At 41.2% G+C, this 10,577-nt stretch overlaps 3 protein-coding genes across 3 annotated transcripts; 2 read left to right on the top strand and 1 right to left on the bottom strand.

Moving 5' to 3' along the window:
• Window positions 1-572: 572 nt before the first annotated feature.
• Window positions 573-4,170, bottom strand: BCR41DRAFT_399329 (hypothetical protein; the record flags this gene model as incomplete). The annotated part of the gene is made up of 8 exons (XM_022029052.1): window positions 573-731; window positions 840-1,441; window positions 1,604-1,781; window positions 1,877-2,552; window positions 2,636-2,945; window positions 3,293-3,363; window positions 3,463-3,805; window positions 3,945-4,170. The coding sequence occupies 8 exons, from the start codon at window positions 4,168-4,170 to the stop codon at window positions 573-575; spliced, it is 2,565 nt and encodes an 854-aa protein (XP_021878349.1).
• A 1,393-nt stretch (window positions 4,171-5,563) lies between these two features.
• BCR41DRAFT_399328 (hypothetical protein) lies at window positions 5,564-6,250 on the top strand (the record flags this gene model as incomplete). The annotated part of the gene is made up of 1 exon (XM_022029051.1): window positions 5,564-6,250. One exon carries the CDS (start codon window positions 5,564-5,566, stop codon window positions 6,248-6,250), a length of 687 nt encoding a protein of 228 aa, XP_021878348.1.
• Window positions 6,251-6,317: 67 nt separating this feature from the next.
• BCR41DRAFT_359597 (hypothetical protein) lies at window positions 6,318-6,906 on the top strand (the record flags this gene model as incomplete). The annotated part of the gene is made up of 1 exon (XM_022025226.1): window positions 6,318-6,906. A coding segment is annotated over one exon (174 nt), but the record flags the coding sequence as incomplete, so codon positions are not given.
• Window positions 6,907-10,577: the final 3,671 nt, after the last annotated feature.

Genomic DNA, 10,577 nt, shown 5'->3' with positions numbered 1-10,577 from the left:
AACTACTCCAGGAGGATCTACAGATGTCGCTTGATGACATGTGCGCAGAATTGGATAGGCGGCTCTCTAGGTATCCGGAGCGAGCTAAGAGCTGTGATGAACTATGGGAGCGAATATCGGTTGAATGGTACAGGATCCCAGTGGACTTCTGCCGCAAACTCATCATAGGTATCCATAAGAGACTCCAAGCTGTCAGTGATGCCCATGGTTGGAATACTCTTTATTGATGTAAGGTTATGGCTCACAAAAGAATAAAGATCTTTGGCCACCGAATGAGCACATGCAAAACTGAAAGTGACCTGAATGGACAAAAAAGTCATTAGCTTTCCAAATGAGACAAGCCAATGTCACAACGCATAACTACGACGTAGAAGAAGACGGGAGCTTTATTAAAGCAAAGTATGAGTGGTGTATGCATATACAGTTTCTGGGAATGAAAAAAAAGAAATGCACATGAGAATGAATTATTCAGTTTTGCATGTTAGTGTAAAAATTTAATAAATATATTTAATCAAAAAACAATCTATCCTGAACTCGATTGAGCCTTCTTTACATTTATAGAACCTTGTTGATCATGCTCGCCTTTTAAAATTCTTTAGCTTATCCAAGAACTTAACATGTCGCTCAGGGAAAATACTAGGGAAATTGTTGTTATCGACTTTGATAACAACTCTCTGTAATCCACTGAGTTCAGGATCTGCATCAGGTCGGAAAGTCTGGAAAGCAATCACCTCGGGTGGGTATGCAAGAACCATACTTATATACATTCCAGAAGGGCACAAATCCTAAATCCGTTTTTGATCTTGACTCTGTTGCTCTTTCTGTATTTTTCCTTGAACAGCAATGCTAGTTGTTGTTATAGCTTGATCTGCATCTGGCTTTGGAATAACTTGGCGTAATTTTGATTGAACAAAAACAGGGTATATCACACTCTGGATTTGAACCAAAAAAACAACATCTGGTGCACTGACATTAGGTGAAGGGAAGTAAAATGGTGGAGTGTAATCAAAGTGCAGGTTTGAGGTATTGCTTAAATGTACATCTAAAAAGCCTTGGAGTGTTATATCCTTGTATGTTATTGCAAGACGAGGGTCCTGATCATTGTAGCCCACTATCTTGACATCTCCACTCAACTGCTCTGGGATCCAGTTATTGGGTAAAAGTGGCCAAGAAGATAGAGGTTTGGTTTTGAATGTTTCAATAAAGAAAGCTGGCATCATTGTCTCCCACATTGATCTATGTGCTTGTGCATTGGTTGTGTGTAGAATTGCCTGCTCTGCAGCACTCATAAATAGTGGATCAATCTCCTTAGAATAGTTGATAGCTGATTTTAGGACAAATGGCTCATCGAGAACAGTCTTTGCTTTGCCTCCAAGCATCCTAATACGGCCTAATGCAGCCTCGACTAGCTGTGCTTGATCATCAAGAACAAACTCCTTCTCTCCAAGTAGAAACCAGCGGTATAGAAAAAGTCCTAATATAACCTCTATTGAAGGGCATGACTTGAACTCGCTTGGATGTTTTTTCATTTTGTTGGTTGTCCTAATAAGTTCAGAGATTATGTTGCCTGGTCGTGTGCTCTCTTAATAAGATGACAACATACTCTCAATGGTATCAATGGCGTTCTCCCATTTGTTTGGCTGTCCTGCTCTGATTATTTCCTCAATTGCCAACACAACCGGTCTAAACCTGCCAGTGAGTCTTTGGTAGAGCATATCAACTGCCTCTGAAGGTAAAAGAATATCGATTGATTTTTTTGATTCTTCATCTTGTAGCTGATCCTTGATACGATTGATGAATGATTGAATTGATAATTCGCAATTCCATCTTTTGAAATCCAGATGCGGCAATAGTTGTGAATCACCTTCTTTAGTACCATCTGAACTGCCCATGGCCCAATGTAAAGTTGGATACTGAGACCTGTGCCACAGTAGATGACAGTAAGCTCCTCTCTTTGGTCAGGTAGCCTGAATCCATGCAAAATTGGAGAAAGCATTGGCCGCAGCTTGCCTTGGCTTGATGAATCAAACTTATCAGTGCCTTGATCACTAAGAATTTGGGCTTCATCCACAACAAGCCGAAGTTTTGACTTTCTAGTGAAATTTGGATACTGAAGGTCAAGGAGATGTTCCCGTGCTGATATAAGCTCCATTCTTGTAACCGCAGTCAAGGTGATTATGGATATGTTGCGATCATGGAATGTATCATACAATATCTTGAATAACCTCATGAATACATCCTCAAACATGTTGGGACATACTTGGAGTATTGCCCATCTCGCACTGGGAAATGTTTGACGACATCCTGGGACTGAAAGGCAAAAGTTGAGGATCAAAAGACGTGAGAGGAACAACAAGAGTGTTACTCTTTTTGCGAATTTTATATTGGATTCTGTGTTTGATATCTTGTTATCATCATCTTGTGTCTTATCAAGGATAGAGGCAGATAGTGAGGATAAATCATCACTTCCCAAATCTCTATCAGAAGCATTGAAATAAAATCCCCATTGCAGACAGAGCACTTCTATGACTGACCGAGTCTTTCCACAGCCACTATCAGGATAAAATCAAAAGGTTAATATCGCGATATGACGATAAATGCTATTGAAATAAACAAAAAATAAATTTCATATTACCTCACACCAAAGACTGGAACATCTCGCGATGCTGTATTATCCAGCGCGTTGAGAATAACGTTTGATCTGAAGCGGTTAGGTGTGAGATCATCTGGATATGATGCTGGTAAATCGAGGAATAGTAAACTTGGTCTTGACATTGGAGCAAGTGGTTTTCCTCTTCTAGATATTCTTGGAAGACCCTTGACACCCTCTGTGGTGACTGGTAATTCTCCATGATCTCTCACATACTCCTCTAGAAAATTTCTCGCAGATGAACTAGGTGCAAAAAATTGATCAACAATTTTTTTGATTGCTGTTGCTAAATCCTCTATTTAATTGTAGCGAGCCGGAGACCGTGGCTTCGCCACGGCCGGCTCTTGCCTCGTTAGAAATTTTATGAAGACAAAATAAAGCGTTACCATCTATAACATTTTTATTGACCGGGATCTTTTTTACCATTTTAAAAACTACAAACTATATAGAAATACAATAAAGCAAAATCCGGTAAATTGTATACAGCAGTAAAATAAACAAAAAATAAAATACAAAATAAGGAAGAATATCTAGAAGATACGGTAGTAAATGAGAGGATGCTTATTTACAAACCATCCTTGGAGACAATGTTCCGCAACTATAGCTCAGGTCTGAGATTCAGCTCAATTGCACCCATTGTACCGATATATGCATCCGCCTTCAGCTTGGACTGGTATTCGCTGATGAACTGAAGCCGATCCACCCCCAGTCTGCTGTATTGGTCGGTAGCGTACTAATAAGTCAAGCATGTATTCATCCTGATGAAGAATCGCTGGTCTGTTGAGCTCAAAGGATGAATCTGCAGCCTGTACGTGTAAAACTCCTCCAGCTTGGCGTATTCTCGACTTTTCCTAGCTCGGCCATCGCCCTCACCTACATCCACCTCTAGCTGGCCGTTTTCGCTACCGTCATAGCTGTCACCATGAGGCCCTGCAGAGGTTTGACCTGGCCTAGGCCATTTTTTATATTTTTTATATGTCCAGTCCTCGCCTTTTGGATGCAAGAGGTTATTATGGAGGCTCTCGTGAGCTGGATGAACCTCACTGGTTTTTTTCAAACCACTGGCTCTGCTTTCAATTATGATGCCTTGCTGAGAAACCTTACTACTGGCGCCAGCCATCGATAGCACGATTCCAGTTGATGAGAGGGCCTGTACTGCATTCGCCTTTGCCCTCTCCCCTCATGCTGAGGCCCAGCACGGATGACGACCTTCAGCCGCATGATATCCTCGTGCGCACATTCTCTGACATCTTTGAGCGCATGGGCTATCGGGTAGTGTAGTTCAAGGAGCTACTGTGGTTACTGCAACAGGCCTTCATCAAGGAATCCCCGAAATGGTTATTACGGAGTCTTGCTTGCTGAGCAGGGTCATGAATGTGAGCATGAGCCTGCAGGAACAGAGAGGCAGCGCCTTCAGTTGGCGTCATAGGATCAATCAGAGTACCAACCCTTCCAATGGTACGAAGCCTGTACACTCCATATAGGTTGTTCGCAAGGTCTTTATCAAGGTTCACTTCCATGGACGTGAACGAAAGAGCGCAGTTATATGCTTATATGTGTTAACGGAATAACTTACCTTGCGGCTCTGCCCATCAAGAAGTTAAACCAAGGCTAAGTGGAGGAATATCCACTTGACCTCTCCCACAGCATAAAGGAAATTCTGGTCGGCTTTTACTACTGCGTTGCACACACATTCTTCAATAAACATGAAGGCACCGCAATAATGGCAACTGACCGGTACCTATATTGCATAATATTGGAACCCGAAACGAAATCTTGGTGAAACCTTTTTCTAGCGGGTGGTAGAAAGTTGTCTTCGACAGAGGAATTATCTTCGGTAGAAGGAGCATCCTCAACAGAAGGATCACCTTTACGCTCGTGTATTCTGAAGGTCAATGGTAAATGGTAAATGGTAATTGTGTAAGATTAAGTACACGCAATGTATAATACAGTATAATAAGCCAATAAAAAACCGAACAAAAAGTAGCACACCCTTGTCTTTGCACGGGTCTTTCATTTTCATCTCCACCATCTCCAAAACAATACTTCGTGTGTGAAAAATATTTAGACAGTAGTTATCAGAAGCTAAGATAAGTGAGAATAAGATGTGGGTCCACACACCACATCCATGGGGTATTTATTCATTTTCTGGTAGAGAGACTCGTACCAAGTAACTACATATCTATCTAGAAGCGACATGGGATTATTCAGGAACCATGTCGGTGTTTTGTCGCGTCTCTAGTGACGCTTTATTATTATTATACTTTTCTTAGCGTATTAATTTTAGGAATTCCCCTAGTGTGTTCCTAGTACGTTTTTAGTATTTTTCTTAATCTTCTAGCTGGGCCGTTATTATCTTGTATATTGAAATATACAACAACTTTCTCTTTTATTGAGGAATAAAGCACAACATTCCAGGCACCAAGCGGGTTGAGAAAGGACGCGAGGGATGATCGCGATTGCTCAGTTCTTTATTTTATGTAAGCGCATAAAAAAAATTTTTTTTTTTTTTTTTTTTTTTTTTTTCAGGAACAAAATAATTTGCTCAAATATCCGAGCATCATGTTTCTCTCTCTTTTTTTTTTTTTTTTTTTTTTTAGATTCTTACACATGCATGAATCAGGTTCAATGATTGGTTCAAATCAGTGGCACTTATAGGACACGATTATAACTCGCAATGATGATTGGTTTGAAAGATCAGCCAGGATCAGATTATGTGGAGAAAAGATTTGTAATGTCAGGAACGAATCAGGATGAAGGAGAGTTGTAATGAGAAAAGCAATGAGGAGAATCAACTGGGGGTCATTGTGCTTTTCATTCCTTCATTCCTAAAACATTGTTGACACTCAAACTCTTCTCAACACAAAACAGGCTTTCAAATCTCATTTTATCATTCTTTGCATTGCTTGAATTATGTCTTTCTCCAACAACACTGCTTCTTCTTCCACCAGCAAAGTTGCTGGCAAAAAACGCGCTCGTGAGGAATTGGAAAGTGATAAGAGCGCAAGTCGCCAGACTTCACCTTCTACTGATGGTCCACCCGCTGACCCAGTGTTTTCTTATGTACCATGGGAGCGTCCTACCAGGGATGGGCGCAGGATCAAGAAGCTCTTTTTGGAGAGTGAACACTGCAATTTCAGGGCGCGGACAGAGAGTCCACTCTATCAGGATGGGGATGAAGTGCGACCTCGCAAGTATCTTTACCTGGAGGGAGGACAAAAACTTGACTTATACAGTAGACCTATAAGCCGTGACAATTTTGACGTATTCTGGGTACATGAGCCATCGTTGTTCAAGCAACTGAGACGTCGTAACCTGATGTTGGTCAAGGAGGCGGACTGGCAACGGTTAGAAGCGTCAGCCAAGGCATCACAACATGCACAGGTTGCTGTCACTTCAGTAGCAACGGAGACGGAAGTTGTGACAGAAACGTCAAGCAGTTGTCAAGAGTCAACGTTGGGGATGTCAGAACGACAACTCCGAAAGGTTCTCACTGAATTAGAGTCAGTTGATGTAGAGTCGCCTCGTAGCAAGCTTTTGCAAGAAAGAGCAGCACTGTTGTTAGATGTGTGTAGAACCTTTAAACCAGTTGCAGAATAAAGTGTTGTTTTCAAAATACATTTGTTGTTGGGTTTTTTTTTTTTTTTTTTTTTTTTTTTGATGCATGCCAAAATCTCATTCATTCATTGGTTCATTTGTTCTGATCATCACGCCATTTGAAATGACTAATGGCAATTGAAGAAAAAGGATGTGAATGGATGCTTGTGGGCATAAATTGATTGCCATTTCGTTTTCATTCCTTCATTCTTCATTTCGCCATTCTCACACTTTCAGCTAAACTTCAAGACACTCATATTCCTGTGAACAATTCCATTATACACATATTCAGAATGTCTTCCAAGACTGTTCCTCAAAGTTCACCTTCAAGTTCACCTGTTGAACTTCACTTTTCTTTCACTAGTGGGGAGAATAGTTTTGAGCACGATGATAGAGATCCTGCCTTCAGACAAGCCGACCGTCATGCACTTTGGAGAGAGAGAGGGGATCCTCGTTATCGTGATCGCTCTCTGTCTCTAGAGATTGGTGGGTCTATTGTGACCGAGTCATCCACAGGGACTTCGCTTGGTGTGCGGAAGCGCGGTGAGGAGGATGATGGAGAATCTGAACGTGCGCAGCATCATCAGCGCCGTAAAGTATTGGAGGAAGTAGACACGATGGTCTTGGACATCGTAGCTCTTTACAAGATGGTGCGTGAGCAAGGAGAGATAATTGCAAATCTGACCAAGCAGGTGGAGGATTTGCAGAAGCAAGTAGGACGGTCAAGGAGATACAATCTGCGTCCTACTTCAAGTAGAAATAGCAACCGTAAAGAGAAGAAATAAAGCTTTGCGATTGTTGATTTGTATGATTGTTAAAATTTTTTTTCTTTTTTTTTTTTTTTTTTTTTTTATGGTTATTGCTATTACTCTTATTGTGATTGTTACTGTTATGGATACTGAGGTGGGTATAAATAAGGCGGTCGTGATATATCTAACGACGCATGCGTCGACGTTTAGGTCGAGAGGTTTTTCTGACAGATGTATGGTCATCAGACGTTGGCGACACATTCTGCACCGAGTCAACAGGTTCTGATAGGGAATTATGAGGTCGTTTGGGGCTAGCATTAACAATCTTAGAGGCGTGATGATTGGCCCAATATTCAGTTATACATTGTCGTTCAATGAAGTGTTCTTCAGGTTCCCATGTATTGAGATCATGTGGATAATTTTTCCATTTGACGAGGTATTCATACTCATGAGGGGACGAGGCATTTTGCCGATGATCAATTATAGTTTCCACTTCATATGTGTCCGTGTCTTCAAAGTCATCAAGTACGAGTTTCAATTGAGATGGAGCATAATGTCTGGCCAGAATTGCACCTGTGCCATCCTTGAGTATGTAGGAACCATGAGAACTCTTGTTCACAACAGTGTAGGGTCCTTCATAACGTGGGGTAAGTTTATTACCACGGATTGGATCGAGAGTCATGACTTTAGCTCCGTCAGGGAACTCATTCAAAAGTACCGTAGCATTAAATCGCTCTATCATTTTCTGCTGAGTTCGTTTAGACTTGCGTCGAATTGCAGGGAAGACTATTTCTGTCATGTATTTGAGCCTTTCAAGTAACTCTTCTTGACTCATAGGTTTCCCATCTTCATCAGTATAGTTGCTGAAGCCATTGGCTTTGCGCGCAAAAAATAGAGAGAAAGGAGAGGAGTTGTGGAGGCTGACTATACGAGTATTAGCACTTAGTTGGACAAACGGAACATGATTATCCCATTGTTTGTTGTCGTGTCTTATTTGTTTTCTAATCATTTGGCATGCAGTTTTAACATGATTTTCAGCTACACCATTGCCTCGGGGATGGTAAGGAGTAATTAGTCTGTGATCAATAAACATTCGCGAGGTAATGATGCGTAGTAGCTCATTGACAAACTCTTTGCCGTTATCGGACTGAATGATCCGAGGAAAACCGATGTCTGTAAATCGCTTAAACAGCGCCGTAGCAACCGTAAGAGCAGATTTATCAGGTAGTGCATCAAGTAATACAAAGCGGGTACAAACGTCAACGATAATTAACAGGTAAGAGTTGTTCTTCTCAGATGTTGTGAAAGGGCCAGCTATATCAATAGCAACATGTTCTCCTGGTAATTGGGCATGAATGGCTTTCAGTGGGTGGTAACCCTTTTTCGCAATATTCATACGTTGGCATGATTGACATCGTTTGATAAATCAGTACAGCCTTTTGCTAGATGTGGCCATGTTTTGCCATCAGAATGGATAGATTTAACCATAGCATTAGTGCCGATGTGGCCCATCGCATGAGCGCGGTACATGACATCTCGCCGTTTTACTTCGGGTACAATGTTTCGTGGATTGTCAGAATCTTGAATAGCATGGATGTATGCTAACATAGGTTCATTATGCACATCTAGTGCTTGTTGTCTTAGAGTCATGCGTGCTGGGAATAGACGTGATAAAGCATCAGGTAGAACATTGAGTACTTCTGGTCGGTAATGCACCGTAAATGAATATCGTAATATTACGTCCTGCCAATTAGTCATCATGGCATTCATATCAGGTTGAGAATGAATAAACATTAATGCACGATGATCTGTGTACAGATCGAAATGTCTACCCCATAAATAGTAGTGGAATTTGTTAAGAGCAAAGACAATGGCCAGGAGTTCCTTCTTTGTTGCGCTGTATTTTCGTTCGCTTTGATGTAGTGATCGTGCCATGAATGAGATATAATTTATATCTTTCGGATGATTTATGCCTCGGGGTAATTGATACAGTACAGCACCAATCCCAACATCAGATGCATCCGTCGCGACGTAGAACGGGTGATTAAAATTGGGGAAGGATAATACTGGTGCATGAGTAAGCAAGGGCTTTAAGGCATTAAAAGATAGTAACTGGTCTTCATTCAATGTGAAAGTGTCTGTTCGACATCTCAGAGCATCCAAGGGTGCAGCAACTTCACTAATGAGTGGTATATATTCGCGGAAAAAGTTGAATGTGCCTAAGTACGATTGAATTTGCTTGGCAGTAGTTGGAGGCTCCCAATCATCGATATTTGCGAATTTAGAGGGGTCAACACTTTTACCATGCAGGCCTATTATGAAGCCGAGCAATGAAATTTGCGTACTGTAGAAATTACATTTACCACTGTTGATGATTAACTTAGCATCGTTGAGACGGATAATCACAGTGCGTACATGTTCGGCATGTTCCTCTCTGTTCTTTGAAAAAATAACGATATCGTCAATGAAGTTGTAGACGAAAGGAAGATCACCAAGAATGCGAGACATTCCTCGTTGAAATAGACTGGACAATGGTTTCAAGCCAAAAGGTGCCTTCTTAAACATGTATTGTTTACCCTGATGCATAAACGCTGTTAAGGGTTGATCTGCTTCATTAATTGGCATGCGATGATACGCTTGTGAGAGATCAATAGTTGTAAATATGGCATGGCCAGCGAGACGAATAATAATATCATTTATAAGAGGTAATGGATAGTTATCATCTGGTAGATGTTTGTTTAAGGGTCGAGGGTCAAGACATACTCGCCATAACGTTTTATTGCCATTTTGGTCTTTCTTTGCTGTGAGTGTAAGAGTATTATTGTGCACATTGCCTACAGGGGCAAGTGTGATAACGTCATCTATCAACCATTTTTCTATGGCTTCATTGAGGATGGACATTTGTTTTTCAGCAAAAGGACGTGATCGCCTATAGAGGACTGTACCCTCTGGGATTGGTAAAAATACTTTCATTTCCGGTACGGGGCATGAGCTCTGTTTAGGTATCCGGGCATTGTCGACTAGTGGACGTGAGATCTTTTTCATAAACACTTTTTTCTCAATGATAAATGTTTTGGTATGCTCTTCTACTGGTATAGAACCAGGGATGAGGGAGGGACGTTTATCTTCCTCAGGTTCGGGTAACTGGATAGCATCTTGCCCTGGATTGTGGCAGCCTGAGAGTCCAAATCCAAGCTGATAAAATAAATCCATCCCTATGATAAAGGGGTATGGTCTACTGAATGGTCTACGAAGGACGACCTATTCACATTGTCATAGGTACCATGGACGTATGTGTGTCACCTTTCTTCATTGAAAATCCGACGAGAAATAAAGAAAAATAAACTAAATAAAAAGATCCCTCTGCCCTGCAACTCTGATCTACATCTACTTCTCGAGCCAAAAAGGGGTGGTGTGGGTGGGACATACGTCCATGGTACCTATGACAATGTGAATAGGTCGTCCTTCGTAGACCATTCAGTAGACCATTGTCTACGGTACCATGTCCGTATGTGGCTCCAGAGGGATCGCCAAAGAGAACTAAACTAAAACAAAACTAAAACTAAAAGAAAACTGAACGA

This window comes from Lobosporangium transversale (assembly GCF_002105155.1).
Source record: "Lobosporangium transversale strain NRRL 3116 chromosome Unknown BCR41scaffold_38, whole genome shotgun sequence".
Classification (NCBI taxonomy): Eukaryota; Fungi; Mortierellomycota; class Mortierellomycetes; order Mortierellales; family Mortierellaceae; genus Lobosporangium; species Lobosporangium transversale.
Note: the sequence above shows the minus strand (reverse complement) of the source record. Positions and strands in the feature narration are given on the sequence as shown.